At 47.6% G+C, this 18,851-nt stretch overlaps 1 protein-coding gene and 1 long non-coding RNA gene across 2 annotated transcripts in view; both read left to right on the top strand.

Annotated features, from left to right (window-relative positions):
• The first annotated feature begins 2,308 nt into the window (after positions 1 to 2,308).
• On the top strand, positions 2,309 to 6,008 carry LOC119404108 (alpha-(1,3)-fucosyltransferase C). Its single transcript, XM_037670709.2, has 2 exons — positions 2,309 to 2,649; positions 4,558 to 6,008. Exons 1-2 carry the CDS (start codon positions 2,357 to 2,359, stop codon positions 5,342 to 5,344), a joined length of 1,080 nt encoding a protein of 359 aa, XP_037526637.2. The 5' UTR covers positions 2,309 to 2,356; the 3' UTR covers positions 5,345 to 6,008.
• A 3,210-nt stretch (positions 6,009 to 9,218) lies between these two features.
• The window catches only part of LOC125759743 (uncharacterized), an 11,798-nt gene continuing 2,165 nt past the window's right edge, over positions 9,219 to 18,851 (top strand). The window contains exons 1-2 of the long non-coding RNA XR_007417379.1: positions 9,219 to 9,578; positions 11,330 to 11,599. This is a non-coding gene — a long non-coding RNA (uncharacterized LOC125759743). The remainder of the gene's footprint in view (positions 9,579 to 11,329; positions 11,600 to 18,851) is intronic.

Below are 18,851 nucleotides of genomic sequence, written 5' to 3' on the forward strand. Positions count from 1 at the left end.
CAATGAACAAGACACGTGATGAAAGAATAAAAACGAGTTTTAGTGACTAGCACTCAAGTAATCTATTTCGATAGGGTGCAACACTATCGATGGCCTCGCGACACATGCTTCACCACATCTGTAGATACAGAACGCTTCCTCAATTTCTCGCTCCGTTTTTCCGTTAAATATTGCCAGCACACTTGCTTCCGCCAGCCTGGGCGCGCAGCCGCAGTCCCTACAATGAAGCGAAAGGTTCGAACATGGTGGCCCATTCAAAGAGGCTCTGTGGTCAAATATTTATAGCTTTTCAACTATTTTTGAAAATAACAAGCTGTCACAATGAGCTGATGTGCCATTATACACGTTCCCTGTATCTGTACTGCGTTGTGTGCGCATGCGTCCAAGGTTTCCTGCGCCTGTGTCATGCGTAGCTTGTCCCGGCGCCGTTATTCTCTCGACGCACGAGCCAAGCCAAGACATCGAAAACGTCACGACGCGTATGCGAGGGCGCGCCGAGTAGCAGCGCGTGTCATTTCTGAGACTAAGTGTAGGTAGCTAAACTATGTCGCTCCAAAATCATAGCGACCTGGAAACTGCGTGCACGGTTGCATGAGCACGCTGAAAAGTTGCTCAAGACGCGCTGACGAGCATGGGATCATTACGTCACGCGAAGGCAGCGCCACTTTAATGCATAGTACTAACACAGGCCTATGTGTACATTTTTATGGAGTAATACTTTTTAATATAAAGAAACGAACATTATTTCAATACTAACAATAAAAATCGTCGACCGCGTACAGCAATCAACGGTCACGTCCCCGGGTTCATCGGATCGTTCATGTTTCTGCCGTCAGAGGCGCCACAGCTCATTTTTCGCGACTTTCAATTAAGAAATGAAAATATAAATCCATATCTCAGCGAAAAAAAAAAACAGGGTTGGTTTGAGTCAATGCGACGGACAATCTTTCCATCAGTGCAGTCATCTCACTTCATGTTCTGGGCAGTTGTCGGTCCCTTTAATGTGGGCCTGTTAGCCAGCGCCACTCGTAGTCATGACAGCGAGTGTGGAACACTACCCCCCCCCCCCTTTTTTTTTGTGCCAGCACGCCTCACGTAGCACGTGATCTTTTTACGAGCTGGGAAGCATTTTTATGTAGCCAAGTTCATATACTATGTAAACGTCTGCGTATTAGTCATAAAATGGCCTAAGAAGCGAAGTCGTCGTATAACAAGACTAGAAAAGGTCACCGGGTCCCTGTAGCCAACGCTATTGAAAAATCAAGGGCGGAAACCCCTGCTCTGCGAGACACATTTAAATACCTTGAATCACTCTCGATTCACTTTATTCATATTATGCACGTTGATTCCCTTCACTTCACTTTATTACCTTAAAGACCCCGGTGAGGTGGTATTATTACATAAGGTGTGGGTTAACAAATGGAGGTTACAGAGAGTGATCTTCATGACGAACAATATGCATTTATGTTGTGCGCTAAAGTTGATGAACACGTGATGGCTGCAATGTCATTGGGAAGGCCATCCTAGTAATTCACTCTAGTAGGATTCATTCTAGATTCACTCTAATGGACGTTCATTCTTTTTAATGCACTTTGTGATCATTTTAATTCATAGTCCTAATGCTTAGGCATTATTATACCTTTATTTAATGACACGTGGCTTTTGGTACCATTCTTGTTCACGGTGCCGGTCCCCGACGCCGGACGTCGAATTTCTTTAACTCACGCGAAGCATGTACAAGACTTTTGTTTCAATACACCTCATTTAATGTACAACCAAGCATTCGATGATTTACGCGCCAAGTATACCTAAAGACGGCTCAAGTGGGTCTAGCATTGGGACACCCGTTGTTAATTGCTTTGCTCCTTCACGATGACTCTTTCCGAAATCATATCCGAACCAATATTGAAAAGCGTTCATCCCGAAAGTGAAGTCAGCCGTATTCAGAACAGCGAGGAAGTGGTGCTCTAACTGGGAGAATGAATTTATTAGTTTTGCGAAACCGTTGCGCATAGTCCCGCGCGACCAAAAGCGCCTGTAAATATTTGCTTTCTGAATACCACGAGACATCACGAGAGTGGAGTATGCAACACGGATGTACACGTCATGAAATAAGTCACATTATCACTTCAGTTTTCAGACTCCTTTTCTCCATTATAGGGTAACGTACCGCGGCCGTGAGTCTGGCTGACTTCTCTATATTTTCCTTTTATAGTCCCTTCTTCTGTTCGCTTTTCCCAGTTGTCCCTCCTAATTATTGCGCATTAAAATTCACATTTTTCTTTCTGTAGATACCATGGAGCACTATACAAGTTTTCTACGGCGCTTCTTCATCGAACTATGCCTTCTCGGCACCATGGTCTTGCTCTTATTACTGCACCAGTACAACGTCGACCATAAAAAATATCAATCACTAGCGCCGGCGACGCCGGGCAGGACGGGCAATGTAAACACCACCGGAATCAGGTTGCTGTTTTGGACAAAAGCTCATGGACTCTGGTACCACCCGTTGACGAAGTCAGCGCGAGGCTTGGTCCTCCTCGATGGCTGCAAGGTGCCGTGCTTCGTGACTCGGGACCGGTCCCTCTTGAAATCCGCGGACGTGGTCGTGTTTCACGACAAGGACGCCGACGCCAGTGACTTGCCCAGGTATAAAGATATGCGCTTCACTTGGACATTTACAGAGTGAACGCACATGCTAAACTATAGCGTTATTTCAACCTACTTTCAGCGAACAGCAAGTCTCAGTTAGGCAATCAGAAATGATGAATCTATAGTGTGCACTCTGTACGTTGAAACACATGAAATCTGAGAAACGATCTTCCCCGCCCAACCTCTCTCCCCCGTCACTTCTTTCTCCTCTGTTTATATTATGCTCTCTATGAATGTAACTCATAGAACGCGTTGCGCGGTGATAGAGAAGGTCTACACTAGAGGTGTGCACGGGCTCCGGGCAGCCCGAAAGCCCGAGCCCGACCCGGCCCGCGGGCCGGGCTCGGGCGGGCCGACGTATTTTCACCACGGACTCGGGCCGGGCTCGGGCTACTCGGAGTTTTATCGGGCCGGGCTCGGGCCCGGCGCAAAGCCCGACTCAAGCACGAAACATAGAGAATGAGCGGGAATTGTTTTCCAGCACGCATACAGCGCCTTTTCCGCGACCGCCCGTTACCGCTTTTCCTTTCCATTCGCCACTTTTAAACAAAAGGGGAGCAGGTAAAAGAAAGCACTGCCTCTGTTGCACTCCGACAGAGAAGTAACACCACCTGAGCTAGTGACGGCGCCACGCGACTGTTCGCGTTAGATTTAAGGCCAAATCCCATATGAGTGAAAATGCACGCGACAGCGACCCGACGTAGATCGCCTTCGTGCAAGCTGACGCTTGCATGGGCATACACGTGACGGCTTCGGCGAGCGACATGGCGAGCGAACACCAGTGTTGCTGGCATGAGGCCGTCTACTTGTAATTTGTAATCTGTGTAGTAGAGACTGTTCGTCGTGTGTCGTTTGATCATATTTGATATGCTCAATAAAATGCCAAATTACCGGAAAACGATGTTGTGTTTTCGCAGCGAACGTTCAAAAAGCCGGGCCGGGCCGGGCCCGGGAATGTGTTTTCGTACGTCGGGCCGGGCCGGGCGGGCTCGCAGCCCTTTGCCGTCGGGCTCGGGCGGGCCTTCGACAAAGTCAGCGGGCCCGGGCCGGGCTCGGGCTCGGAAATACGGCCCGTGCACAGCTCTAGTCTACACCCATCGATAGCGCGTAAATACGGTGCTTTTTTTTTTTTTTTTTACAGTGTAAGCTGCTATGCGTTCAAAAAAGCAGCCGGTGTAGCCGCATTTTTGCTGCGATAGCAACCATATGGGCACTCCAGGCGCATCTTTGTCGTCGCCGTCGCCGTGAGGCTCCTTATAAAGTCCAAATCGATAACATCGCCGCGCGTGTCATATGTTCTATCTGCTAGTGAAAGCGTGCGTGAGAGGGCAGCCGACGATGGCGGCTCAATCAGAGATTAAATGCGCTGGCCCTCTCCGTTGCGCGAAAGACTCAATAGAAGGGGGGGGGGGGGGGCTACGTCGCTTGGCAGAAACTGCGTACTTTGATCGGCTTGGCGTGGTCGCGCGTGCCTTATCTTGAGAGTGATCAGCAGACGTGTCACAACGTTATGCGAGCTGTGTTCTGACCACTTAGTTTGCGTCGAGGCGACAGACAGTACGAAGGTCGCTTCGACGCAGCGGCAGCCGCGTTCGCTTACCCCAGCGTTTTATTCAGTTACGCCCGAAGGCATTCCTTAATCATGCAACCTATGCAGCATCCGGAATACTGGGCCTTTCAAGAACAAACTGACCTTGCGTTGCATCGACCAATATTCCAACGGGTTGCTGCTGCTTCCAGTGCTTCGCCGTGTGGACGAAACTGCAACTATTTTTCTATCGCATATCTGCTGTTAGTACCCAAAACAAGTGAACTTGCTTGCATTTTCTAAGCAACGAAGCAGCAGCTGCTCGTTTCAAATGCAGCTCTATTTTGTTACCTAACATCAAACAACCTTCCTCGCAGCTACCGTAGCGAACGTCAGCGTTGGGTCTACTGGAACATGGAGCCACCTCCGAACAGCCGGCGTGACAGAATGGTGAGACTCAGGGGTGTCTTCAACTGGACCTACACGTACAGGCACGACTCGGACGTCCCGCACCCATACTTCTTCTGCGTAAACCAATCTGTGCAAGACGTCACGACGTCGCCGAAGCCCCAGTCCACTCCTTCCGTCAGGACCAAACGACCCAAGCTTCTGGCCTGGGTGGCCAGCCGCTGTCACAGCGCGAGCCACCGAGAGGTCCTGGTCTCCGAGCTGCGCAAGCACGTCGACATCGACGTATACGGGCGTTGCGGCGACCTCAAGTGTGTCGACGACCCGTGTCAGGCACGCTTCGGAGACACGTACTACTTCTACTTGGCGCTCGAGAATAGCCTGTGTCGCGAATACGTGACTGAGAAGTTCTACGACGCCCTGCGCCACGGCATGGTCCCTGTGGTTCTCGGCAGCTACGCTAGTGCTTTGGCGCCCCCGGATTCGTACGTCGACGCGTTCCGCTTTCCCACGCCGCGACACCTGGTGTCGTATCTGAAGGCAGTGGCGGCGAACACTACGTTGTACGAGCGCTATTTCGCTTGGAAGCGGACGCACGCCATTGTGAAAAACCGTTTCGACGACCACTGCGCCCTCTGCCAGGCGCTTCACAAGGCACGCCCGGGAGAGCGGAAGCAGTACGCGGACATCGTACAGTGGTGGCACGGCGGTAACGGTCCCATGTGCGTGCATCGTTCGAACGGGGCTGCTCGGTGAATCCGTGACCGTGAGCTTCTGGCAGGGCCAGGCGGGTTTCGCAACAGTCGCGGGCTCGATTCCCTTGCAATCGGCGGCTGCAGCGTTATCAAGGAGACAAAGTGTGAAAAAACTCATGGATTGAGGGGGCCTTGCAGCAGTTTTTAAACATGGTCAGAAAGAGCGAGGGAAGGAATGTAGGAAAGGCAGGGAGGTTAACTAGACAGTGGGTAAACATGGTCAGAAAATAGTCGAGGCTCCTGGGAACATATGAGCCAAACATGATAGCGCTGCACGCGGCATGGAATTTAGAATCAGATTTCAAAGTCAGCTGGAAATCGCTCGCTCTTCTGTCGAGAAATATTGCGATATACCCAAAATGAACTGCGTCATATACCCAAAAGCACATGGACATTGCCATTGTCTTATTTGACCATCGTGAGCAGCATAATGACCGCCGCCGCCGCGGTGTGCCGCGACGGGCCCGCGCCGCGCCCTAGAGTGCACTATACAATTACACTAGCGCTCCCATGATTACAGGGAAAGTGAGCCGCGCGTTCAAAGAAAACAAGAAAAGAAAGCGCTCAAGGTCATGACGCACGCTGACTAAGGACGTAGAATCTTGCCACCTTGTCATCACCCACTGCGTGGCTTTGAGCGCTCTCGCTGTGAAAAAAAAAAGGGGGGGGGGGGGGTTCAACCATACGTTATGTGTGTTCGTGCGTGCGTTTGTATGTGTGCGTGTATATATACACATGCAAAATTGAAAATTTTCGGGGGGGGGGGCATTGAACCCCCTAACCTCCCCCCCCTCTTGGCTACGCCCTTGATATAAAGCGCCGAGACGGTAGCTATCGTGAGACAAGCCCGTAGCCAGGGGGGGGGGGGCCGCCCCCCCCCTGAAATTTTGATGACACATGTTGTATTATCGAAAATAAATCATGAAAATAGGCGTTTTTCTCAAATAGTCAAGGCTTTCAGCAAGTCCCCCCCCCCCCCCCCCCCCCCCCCCCCCGAAAAAAAACTTCTTGCAGCGGGCCTATCGTGAGTGTTCATATAACAACTCTACGGCAATTCTTTTCGTTTCTCTCCTGATCGCGTGTGGTCCGAGAAGCGCTGTTTTAAGAAAATGGTGCATTGATGTAAACTGACTTATTGTTCTTGCTCTGACTACAGCCTTCACCGTCACGAGCGATTTATTAGTGTACGCTACAGAGTGCGTTAGACTTGGTTCATAGCGGCGCTTCGCGAGCCTTGGTTCGCTTCTCCTCCTGCGAAAAGACGGTAAAATAAAACAAAATGTAAAGTCCTGCATAGCGCGCAGGCAGAATAAAATCAGTGCCCGAGCAAACGAGCTCTTTTAACCACTCTGCGTATTCTGCGATTAAATCGTAGTCGACTATCTGCAGTCTTGATTCATTCGTGAGATCTCACGTGAGACTCTTGTAACAACGACGAATGCTGGTGATACGAGCACATACATACATACATACATACATACATACATACATACATACATACATACATACATACATACATACATACATACATACATACATACATACATACATACATACATACATACATAAGATTTAAAAATTCACCGACGGGATTACGATACTGCCTAATGCGATTTCTGAGCGCAGCTTGGTGTTGTTGGGCAAGGCCAACTGTGAAGTTTTGGATTTCCGCGAGGTATCGACTACGCCATAAATCATAATATTTGCGAAGTAGGACAGCACCCACTACACCATTGTTCGTCTTTCTGCGGATAAGCGAGGTACCCGCTACGCATCTGTGTAGCGAGAGAGGGAGACGTGAGAAGACGTGACGGCGGCCGTGCCGAGCTCTCGCCACTTCATTCAGAAGGCGAACAACCGAAGCGGAGCAGCGGTGGCCGCATCGTCCAGACCAGCCAGGGGCGTGAGTGCGTTCTGTTTCCCTCTCGCTACATCTGTACGGTATTATCCGCACTGTGTTGATGCTGCATGTGGCTGATGACGATGAAGAATTATGGCTGAGCACTATGCAGTGGGTGGGAAGCATTGAACCACGCACTCGTTGCGCAATGAGCATTGCGTGACGATTGGCTGTTATTTTACTATCCTGCAACGCTATATATATTGCATAGGAACGCGATTCCTTGCCCGACATTACGCCTCTATAGGGTTTTTTTGTAAATCCTTTCCCCGAGAAAAAACGAACCTTCGAGAGGGAGGGGGGGAAGGGTGTGTAAAAAGATTATTAATGTTCAACCATAGACGCCATGTTGTTTATGAAGTGCAATGCCATTTAATGTAACATTGCATTCATTGAGCAAAATAAATTTAATGTACACGCACACAAAAACACAACACTGAGCTAAGCATATAGTCTTATTGCTGGCATAAAAATACCCGTACTGAAGGTACGTGAGGTTTTGGTTGTTGCCCTAATGTGCTGAATGAAAAGGAATCGTACGTGCATAAGAAGCTTTTCTTTGTGTCTCAATCCACCAGGCCACTGACATTGTAGACACAAACCAACGTTAAAATGAACACAGTGCATCTGCCGCAAAAATATCGCATATTCATATATACATACGCGCGCAATAAGACGCTCCATTCCAATTATCGCTACCCTTGAAAGGCCCTAAAAAGGGTTGAATAATAGCTTAAAGGAGTACTGACATGAATTTTAAAAATTTTCGGATTGTTACTCTAAATGAAAGCACGGGTGTCGAGAACCCTAAAAAGTGTGTCGTGGTGCCTGGGGATGCATTGCATATATTTTTAATACCGCTTCTTTCAACCAGCAGTTTCGGTTTCGGTTTCGAGAGGGCGGCTTCACAGTGACGTGTCAAGTCTGCCCGTGACGTCACGGGCAGACTGCAACCCACGAAATATGCACCTGCTGTCCTTTGCTGTCAGTCGAACGTGGTTCATGATGAGTGAACTGTCGTCCAGTGCCTCCGACAGCGATTTCTGAGATTTAGGCTGCATGCAGAACCCAGACTTCGCAAACCAAGCGAGCTGACTTGAAACGTCACAGGGCTCTCCATGCGGGAAGCTGCATTGCAGATGCTGGGAGATGAAAACTTTAAAATCAAACTTAAATATTTATACGTGTTTCCCGGATGCGGTGTGGGGAGAGCGTTAACACTACATGCCAAGGAAACCAAAAACGTCCGTTTTGCTGCACTTCAGAATCGTGTCAGTACTCCTTTAAGATTTTGATGATTGGCGATAAATATGGGATGTAGTTGTTGAACTGACGCTTATAAAACGCCCCAAAAAATAAATAATTGCGAAATCATGACAAAAAAGGCGGCCAATGGTGGCCGGTCTTAGGTGCGGACCGGCAACCAGCCCGCTGTCTAAGAAACCGGCCGGGCCGGTCTAAAACCGGACAGGTGGTAAACCTAACTGCGAGAACATTACCGCATGCACACACGCATGTCGCTGCACTTGTAGCGCATACATAAAAATCAAGTGCGTGGCTTTGCGTGTCGATCCTTGGGCAATTGCACAGCTTCACAAGTAAGTTCGGGTGTGAACAGAAAGCTAAGACTGTATACCCTCCAGAAATTTTAATATTTAGGTTTTTAAAAGTTTCATCGAATTCTGTTGGAACAGGTCTTGTAAGAGTTCTTGACCGAAAGGGTAAACCTGAAGCGTTCGGAAATGTCGACTTTCTGGATTGTGGAATGTTTCATCGCATTTTGAAGAAAGTTTACTTGCTTCGTAGCGAAGAAATTCTGCAGTGTGAACAAAGAACGACAAAATCAGACACTCGAAAACAGGACGAGCGCCGACATTCTAGTGAACGTTTGATCTCAAAATGCGAGATATATATGTTGTAGTAGCCACGCTCTCGCTGGCTGTCTTGATACATGCGTTTCGCCGGAGTCTGGGCTCTCTCGCGAACAATAGATGACGTCACTGCTACGTCACTCACGTGTGACGTCACTTGAAGACTTTCTTTCCCTAAGTTAGTTTTGACTTTTCCCCGTGTCGCCACGGAGTGCCTAGTATGTCACGTGCTTGATGAATTTCGTCCCTAGTGTCCTAGTGTCATCTTCACCTCCGCCGGCGCTGTCTCCGCGCACGTGTCACGAAGTGACGAAGTGTCGTCGGTGTCGTCAAGCAGCCGCAAATGAAAAAATGCGACGTTTGTGGCGTTGGCCTGTCTTCACTGGAAAAATATTTGGAGCACCACATAGCAGCGCACAAATTCGCCGCCGACTACGTGCAGCAGGCGTTCCACAAAGATAAAGGTGAGTACCCATCCTGTTTTCAGTTTATAGTTGTTGGAAAAGACAGTGTCAGTGCATTTTTATCATCTTTTGTGGTGAGGCTGTACTGCACATGACCGCTTCCACGTGCATTCACTGTGCCAGCTAGTTATAATTCGCATGTGCTTGTCGCGTAGAAAAAAAAAAGAAAAGAAGTATGCACAGAGGCACTAATTTTCACAATTTTGCTCGATCACACTGAAAGTACTGCCGCTTGCGTCGCTTTTTTGTTCCCTCTAAAAACAAAGCAGAGCAAATATGTCCGGTGGATACGTGTTGAAACAGGTGAGCGCACAAGACAGGACCTGTGAAAACGACATATAGAGCGCTACTTCAAACTAAACATTTAATGCACTACACTCATCACGTGGTAACATCGAGTGCTTCAGAACAAGACTATCAAAAAAAAATTTAATTTTTTTCTTCCTTACGCTTTTTTTTTTTCCTCGCTAAAGATTACAGGCGGTAACGTGCCCATGGAACAGGGCGACAAAGCGAAAAAAACCCTTGATACCATACAGAAGTTTTTGACCGAGCTCATGATCGAATGCGTTATCAACGGCAAAAACGGCTGTGTGATAAATGCGACATGAGATGAACATGGATTTTAACAAAAAGCGGGTCATCCAAATGAAGAAACAATGATGCAGCTGAACAAAGGAGGCTGTAAAAAGGTATTAAAATGGCCTTGAAAAGGTTAACACTTAAAAGTGAGAACAACAATAAAAGTTTTGCAAAAACGCAGACTCTTTCTTCGAGAGTGACACAGAGGGCATGCTGACACAGCTGGGTCCGAGCTGTTCTGCACATGATGCATCATATATTTCTCGAGCTATGACAGCCTGGTCAAGAAAGGGGGTACAACCGCAAGCTGCACAGTGTAAGGCCATGTTGCCGTCAGACTTTTAAATTGTTAACGTGGTTCACGCAAGCGATCGTTAATACATTGGCCAGTTTGGCCGATGTAAACACATCACAAGAGAGCGGAATCTATACACGATGCCGCATTTGCAAGACAAAACCGCGTGGTGTGCTTCTTTCAGCATGTCAGGCCTTTCACTGTTCACGTTTACACGCTTGCACGGGCCTCCAAAGTTTCTTGGGGGCGGTAAACACTACACTGACTCCTGCGCACCCTGCAGCCTTCTTAATCCTATGTGGCACTTGGTGCACGTATGGGATAACAGCAGTTTTGTCCCTCTCTGTTTTTGGAGGCACATCACTGGTTTTCTTGAGTCTGTGCAACAAGGTCTCCGCAAGTCACACAAAACTCTGGAAAACGTGTGCTCTCGAAGAAAGATTTGTGTTTTTGCAAAACCTGTTGACTTATTTAGTGTTACGTAACTTTTTAAGTTTTAACCTTTTAAAGGCCTTTTTTTAATACCTTTGATGACCTCCGCTGTTAAGCCGTATACTTTGTTTCTTCATTTGTATGACCCATTTTTGTTAAACCCATGTTCATCTCATGTCACATTTATCACTCCGTCGTTTTTTGCCGTTGATAGCACATTCGTAAGCTCGCTCAAAAACTTATGCTTCAGAAGTTTTCAGAAGGAATATCCGTGCACTGAATGAGATGAAGGTTAGCTGAAGGACGTAATTGATTTTGTGAAGCAGAGAGAGTGAGGGAGCAAAATAAAAACATTTGACATTAATCTGTGTCTAAGGCCTTTGAACTATTTTTGTTGGTTTAATGTCTCTCTCTGATACTATGTTGGTAGTTGGTAGTACAGAATTCAGTGAATGGAAAGCTCAGGAAGAGGCGAATGAGAACTGTTGGTTTATTCTTCACACGGCTCCTAAAAAGCTGGCCAGTGGGGAAACGAGGAGCCACTACTACTCTAATAGATCAGGAGTGGCTAGGCCAAAGGAAGGTCATGGTAATCGTCGAGAGAAAAGTCAGGGTACCTGCAAGTCCGCTAAGATATGTCTTCATTTATTACTGTGACGAAGAAGGAGAACACTCAGAGCTCGGCACCTGAAGATATCACCATAAATGTAAGGTCCAAAGAAAGCATTATGGCCATAAAGCAGAAATTCAGCACTTGAGGATGAGTGACAAAGAAAAGGCCAACGGGGTTAACAACGTAGCAGAGGACCTGGAGCGTGGGTGTGCCCATGAAAACCATATTGAATAATGTAAGAACATCTGTTGGGGGCATGTAAGCTGAGGCCAGCACATTTGCAGAACGCATAACTCTGCATAACATCAAACGGCAGTTCACATTGCTGCTCCTGAACACTGTCACACCAATGATGCTGTCCGTGTAGATATGTGGGTGAAAGCAATGTAAGACAAAGGTGAAACACTTGTCTGTCTGTATAAGGCACAAGGTGCAGTGGACCCAACTGGTACTTTTGGGCCGTGGGCCCTCGCTCGTTCGCAGGCCTCCTGGACCCAACTGGTACTTTTGGTGCAACAAATTTTGCCCTTGCTTTGATGACAGAGCCACAAAAAGAGCTGTTAGAAGAATTGGGCATGGGCACTGTGTGTCTTGACTCAACACATGGAACTACAGGGTAACAGTTTGAGCTGACCACTCTTCTAGTGCTAGATGAAGTGGGATAAGGTATACCTATAGCCTATTTCATCTGCAACAGGATGAATGGGAAAACTTGGCAGCTTTTTTCAGGTCTCTTGAGTGTGCCATCAACGAAAAAGTGGCTGCTAAGACATTTTATGTCTGATGACGCCTCACATTTTACAAGGCATGGTCGTCAGTATGGGTGTTCCTCAGCAGAAACTTCTCTGCACCTGGCATGTGGATAGGCATTGCAGAAGAAGATACATGAGTGTGTAGAAAACAACTGAGGCCAGACGTGTACCACAACGTGCGACTCCTTTTAGAGTTCCTTCCCAGCAAGAATTTGAAAAGTATCTTCAATCATTCCTTGACACTGAGGAAGAAAATTTGAGGGATTTTCTGAAGTAATTCAAGGACAACTATGCAGTTAGACCTCAAGAGCGGGCCTACTGCTTTAGGACGAGGGCAGGTATCACCACCAACATGCACCTTGAGAGCATGCACAGGACGATGAAGCACAGCATGCTGGAGGGAAAGAAGATAAGCGTGTTGATAAACTAATTCTGCACTCATGCACTTGACCTATATTTTTTGATGGAGGGCATCCCAGATGATCAGGGCACAAAGTTGAGTGCAGTTGAAAGGTACCACAGATCTGGCACTGAAATGGCAGGTTGTGCCAAATTAACGAAGACGCACGTGGACTGTGCCATCTCAGTCTACTAAGGGCACTCTTATACTTGACAAAAGTCGGGGATGCTGCTTGCTGTCCCTTGAGATGCCATGAATGTGCAGTGTGTGCGCACCTGATACACTTCAAAGTGTGCAAGCACATTCACTGTGTGGTCATTGCTAACCATTGTCAAGCACTGACAATAACGACTATGAGAGCCCACCTGAAACATAACTGAAACGAGTCGGGCATTGCACATAGTGCAAAGCATGCAAGCTGAGGCGGCCACAAACTTGCCGAGCCAAAAGTCTGGATCGATCTCGGCCGCGGCGGTCACATTTCGGTGGAGGCGAAATGGTAGAAGCCCGTGTACGTACGATGGCAGTGCCGTTAAAGAACACCAGATGGTCTATAGAACACCAGCTGGTCAAAATTTCCGGAGCCCTCGACTACAGCGTGCCTTGACCTACCTCGTGGTTTTTGGCACGTAAAACCCCAGAAATTATTATTATTATTGCCAATGATGACCACAGCCTCAACAAATATGAAAAGTACTATGTGTTGATGTTGGCACTGGACCGAGGTTTCCACTAAATATAAATTTAGTCACTCATATATGTCTCATCTGCTCTATCTGACACAACTGCTGCTGTAATTAATAATTGACTGGAATGCAAAGTGGTTCGATTGGTGAATGTGCTGACCTGCCCATTTCTCACTTATGATTTCTCATTTCAGATATGTAAGTACTGATTGTAACTTGCTCTCTCCCTCTTTCTCGGTGTCCTTGTGCTTGTATGTATACAAATCATAATTGTAGAGGTGTTAAATGACATTGATTTCCCAAAGCTATGGAGGAACAAACCAGCATTTTAATAAAGCCTTATTGTCAAAGCTTAACCTGGTTGTGTCTTCCTGTGTTGATAATGCATACTTGTGCATGCGGTTCTGCATCTACATTCAATGCAGTTTCATTTCAAGCACGAGGACAGAGTCAGAATCGATTTAGATCTGGTTCTTTCTTTAGTGAATGCATAGATTATTATTGTTATATTATTATTATTATTATTAGGATTATTATATTATTATTATTATTATTATTATAATTATTATTATTATTACTATATTGCAGCGGTATTTGCACACGTTTTATGGCTACGGCGCGAATCCCTTTATTACGTAAGAGGAGAGCTCGATCAACATCGAGCTGCGTCTGCCATGGCGGAATTGTTATTTGCAATTGCAGCGTTTGCGCGATGTAAGTGTTCTGTCGCTAGTTCTTGTACGCGGTAATGTTAACATTAACGCTCGCTATCGAGCTTAGGTTGTCTTCTCACACGTGAAGGTGTGGTGCCTGTTTTCACCCGTGGATATTCGTAGCTCGAACTCCGCTCGCCCGCCATAGCAGTGAGGTCATTGGTAAGATACACGTTCCGATGCAACTTCCAATTCAACATTGGGCTCTCGATTTTTTTCAGACTTCTGGCAGTTCTCGGAAGCCAGAGACAGCCCGAGGGTCAGCCAGCTAGTTCCGGTCGGGACAGGAAATCGTCTTGGTCCCGTGTGTGGGAAGCCCGAGACAACCCGAAGCTGCCCCAAGATTACAAAATCGAACGCTGGGACAGCCAGCGTAAACGTAAACAAACACTACCGCCGTGGCAGCAAACGAAACTTTGCGCAGCGTGCGCGTTGGTTTTTTCTGCATTGCCGCTTGAAAATATGTGGCTAGGTTTTCTGAATTCTGAAGTGTATTTCTCGAGCATACGGATTTGGGATACGATCACGTACGTTCGCAAAATCGTGCGCAACTCGCCCCGTCCGCGAACAAACAGCCAGCTGGCGCACGGCGCCACGAAAGCGATGCAAGGTGAGCTACCGCGCCGCTAACGGCTTAACCAGCTCACGTCTGCTTAGTAAGTAACAGTCGCTGCACAACATGACGCGAAAATCTCGCGAAAGTGATCGTGTCCCCAAAGAGCTCGAGGATGTATCGCGTACTACGTCGCACACACGCGTTGACGAGCTTGCGTTTTGTCATATCTTGAGGCATGCGGCGGTATGGGTACCACGAGTGCGCGTTATATCTAAAATAAAACTTCCGTGTGACGCGTCTTCGACTCGTTTTGGCAGATGTTGCCTGAGCATCTTTTTCCAGATCAAGTGGCACTCCAAAAATCTCACGTACTAGCTCAGCTTTTATTTGAGCTACTAGGTGATAACAGCGTACATACTGCATGGAATTATTACTAAGAGGTGGAAAAAGACAAAGCCAACGATGAAATAAGCAACAAAAGGATGTATACTTTTCTGAATTCATCTTCTTTTTTTCACATCGAAGCGTCGCAGCATAACATAACCATACCTCATATACTGGCCCGTAGATCGAAGTACGCTCGCACGCCGTTCGCGACCCACGAGGATCACACAAAAAAACAATGTCGCGATCGCTTTTCTTTGATGTCCAGTTGCATTTTATCAACAGTCGAAGACCCTCAGTTGAAATAGTTAAGCTCTGACGGGGTTCACGCACGCAAACATACGGCTGAGCGAATAGCTAGTTCGATCACAATAGTCTCAGCTCAATGCATGCACACAAAGCACACACGACACCACAATCTAATACTACTACGAAAAAATAAACTCGAAATGGGTCTCCATGCGTTCGTTACGAAACGTGTACATACATAACTTTTGGACATGCTGCACGACGCAGTCAGACATGGTTAGAACGCGACAGTTCGCCCGCGTTGTTCACGGAAGGAAACTTCACGGCACACATAAGAAAAGCAATGAACATTGCTCCAAATGCTCGCCGCCACTCGTAATCGCGCCATCTCGCACGGCGGAACAGGCGCCGAGCGGCCCGAGCGTAAGGATCAAGCGAAGGTGTAGTCCGCAGCGCCCGCATTGCAAGTCCATCGAGTCCTCACAAAGATGGCGGCGAGAGCGTCTCGTCTACTTTTCGGCGTCTGCTAGCCCGAAACCTTCCAGAGAGCTTCCACGACTAAATTTGGGGGCTCTTCGATTTTCCACTTCTGGCTACCCGCGGGCTGCCAGAGCAGCACGAGCGCGCTCGTTTTTCTCGGGTTGCTCCGACCCCCCGCGGCGCACTTCCGGTTGGCGTTCGTTTTTCTGGGGTTGGACGGTTCTGGCGACCCGCGGGGAGCCCGAGGGTCGCCAGAACCTTCCAGGACAATTTAGTAGTGGAAGCTCTCTGGAAGGTTTCGGGCTAGCAGACGCCGAAAAGAGACGATACGCGCTGCCGCCCATCTTTGTGAGGACTCGATGGATGCAATGCGGGCAATGCGGGCGCTTGCGGACTACCACTACACCTTCCTCGTCCTTACGCTCGGGCCGCTCGCTCGGCGCCGTTCCGCCGTGCGAGGATGGCGCGATTAACGAGTGGCGGCGAGCATTTGGAGTAATGTTTATTGCTTTTTCTTATGTGTGCCGGTTGAAGTTTCCTTCCGTGAACAACGCGGCGAACTGTCGCGTTCTAACCATTCTGACTTGCGTCGTGCACATGTCCCAAAAGTTATGTATGTACACGTTCGTACGAACGCATGGAGACCCATTCCGAGTTTATTTTTTCGGTAGTAGTATCGATTGTGTGTCGTGTGTGCTTCTGTGTGCTTGAGCCTGAGGACTATTGTGATCGAACTAGCTATTTCGCTACCGCCGTATGTTTGCGTGCGTGAACCCCGTCAGAGCTTAACTATTTCAACTAGGTCTTCGATGTTGATAAAATGCACTGATCGAATAAAAGCGATCGCGACATTGTTTTTTGTGTGATCCTCGTTGGTCGCGAACGGCTGCGAGCGTACTTGCGCCGCTTCGATGTGAAAAAACGGAAGATGATTCAGAAAAGTATACATCCTTTTGTTGCTTATTCATCGTTGGCTTTGTCTTTTTCCACCTCTTAGTAATATTCCATGCAGTATGTACGCGTTATCCCTAGTAGCTCAATAAAAGCTGAGCTAGTACGTGAGATTTTTGGAGTGCCACTTTGATCTGGAAAAGAGCAGGCAACATCTGCCAAAACGAGTCGAAGACGCGTCACACGGAAGTTTATTTTAGATATAACGCGCACTCGCATGCCTCAAGATATGACAAAACGCAAGCTCGTCAACGCGTGTGTGCGACGTAGTACGCGATACATCCTCGAGCTCTTTTGGGGACACGATCACTTTCGCGAGATTTTCGCGTCATGTTGTGCAGCGACTGTTACTTACTAAGCAGACGTGAGCTGGTTAAGCCGTTAGCGGCGCGGTAGCGGTAGCTCACCTTGCATCGCTTTCGTGGCGCCGTGCGCCAGCTGGCTGTTTTGTTCGCGGACGGGGCGAGTTGCGCACGATTTTGCGAACGTACGTGATCGTATCACAAATCTGTGTGCTCGAGAATATCACTTCAGAATTTCAGCAAACCTAGCCACATATTTTCAAGCGGGCAATGCAGAAAAACCAACGCGCACGCTGCGCAAAGTTTCGTTTGCTGCCACGGCGGTAGTGTTTGTTTACGTTTACGCTGGCTGTCCCAGCGTTCGATTTTGTAATCTTGGGGCAGCTTCGGGTTGTCTCGGGCTTCCCACACACGTGACCAAGACGCTATTTCCTGTCCCGACCGGAACTAGCTGGCTGACCCTCTGGCTGTCTCTGGCTGCCAGAGAACTGCCAGAAGTCTGAAAATCGAAGAGCCCCTGGAAGGTTCTGGCGACCCTCGGGCCCCGGGGTCGCCAGAACCGTCCCAAACCGAGAAAAACGAACGCCAAAACGGAAGTGCGCCGCGGGGGGTCGGTAGAAACGAGAAGAGAAAAACGAGCGCGCTCTGGCTGGATCTGGCAGCCCGCGGGTAGCCAGAAGTGGAAAATCGAAGAGCCCCATTATTGTGCTTTGTATGAGTGTCATGCTCAGCGCTTTCGATAGGTATCGAGCTCTTTGATCGTTAACTTGGCTAGATGTGGTATCGAGCCAGTCGAGCTCTGAAAAATCATTTCCGATGATCGGGACACGATCGTGACCGTGCATGAACGCGCGGGTACCACACAAAATAAAGCTAAAGCTGTGCAGCAAATTCAGATGTACAGGTTTGCCGCGAACAAATATTGCTTTGCTTAATGGGCGTCGATGACTGCCCAGCCCCCCCCCACTCTTTTTTTTTTGACATACATGTAAACCGTGATTCAATTGACAGCTTTGCTTTGAGGCGCTTTTAGTGCTATAATGGAAGCGATAGCTTGCTTTTGATGACCTCTGCGCTGTCAGTGCATCAGGACATTGCATTATTTTGATGAGACAGAATTGTTCACGTCCAACACCCCTCGCAACGTAAAGCTTTTGAAAATTCTTGCGTACACTTGCTCGTTTTCACGAAAGGGGGTGTTTTTGGAAGAGTCAACCTAAAGACGCTGATTTCTTCTATCAGTGCTAGAGTTACTGACTACGCTACCTAAACGTAGCATATGCAGTAACTAATCAGTGCCGCCAGCAGCGCACCAATTGAGGGTGTGTTCTGTCTAAATTGTGCAAAAAAAAAAAAAAGAAAAGAAATCGGAACTAAACGACAGTAGAACTTGCTACACTGAGCTGCAAGTCGGGTTGAAATTTCGATCAAAGTGCGAGCTTTTATTCGATACATAAACCCTTTCAGACGCGATCTATGAAGAAGCTGTAATTCGTCAGAGTTGCACATTATCTCAAGGGACTCGACGTTGCAACAAAAATATTGTCATGTATGTGCTTATAGTAAATAATCTTGATTAAACTGCAATTGCATGAACCTGAAGTCATTCATGTTCGCTTTTGCCAAAAATAGAATGAAATCTCAGGCTAGAAATACAGTACTAATTTTCTTTTTTTGGTTATGATCATTCGAGCAAAGATAAATTATACTTTTTAGGTGACTTGGAAAAAGCGGAACATCAAACATGGTAGTGCTTCTCGCTAATTGACGATATTTAACAGTACACTGCAAAATGAAGTTGAAAACAGATCTATTACAAAGGAGGTTCAATTTATACACTCTAAATGTATCTTGTTATTTCTTAGCCACTAGTCAACA

Source organism: Rhipicephalus sanguineus, chromosome 9, assembly GCF_013339695.2.
Source record: "Rhipicephalus sanguineus isolate Rsan-2018 chromosome 9, BIME_Rsan_1.4, whole genome shotgun sequence".
Classification (NCBI taxonomy): domain Eukaryota; kingdom Metazoa; phylum Arthropoda; class Arachnida; order Ixodida; family Ixodidae; genus Rhipicephalus; species Rhipicephalus sanguineus.

Excerpts from the sequence above, each read along its gene's own strand:
- LOC119404108 (XM_037670709.2), top strand. The coding sequence starts at position 2,357 with ATGGTCTTGCTCTTATTACTGCACCAGTACAACGTCGACCATAAAAAA. Across the intron at positions 2,650-4,557 it reads GACGCCAGTGACTTGCCCAG|CTACCGTAGCGAACGTCAGC; the intron begins GTATAAAGATAT and ends CCTTCCTCGCAG.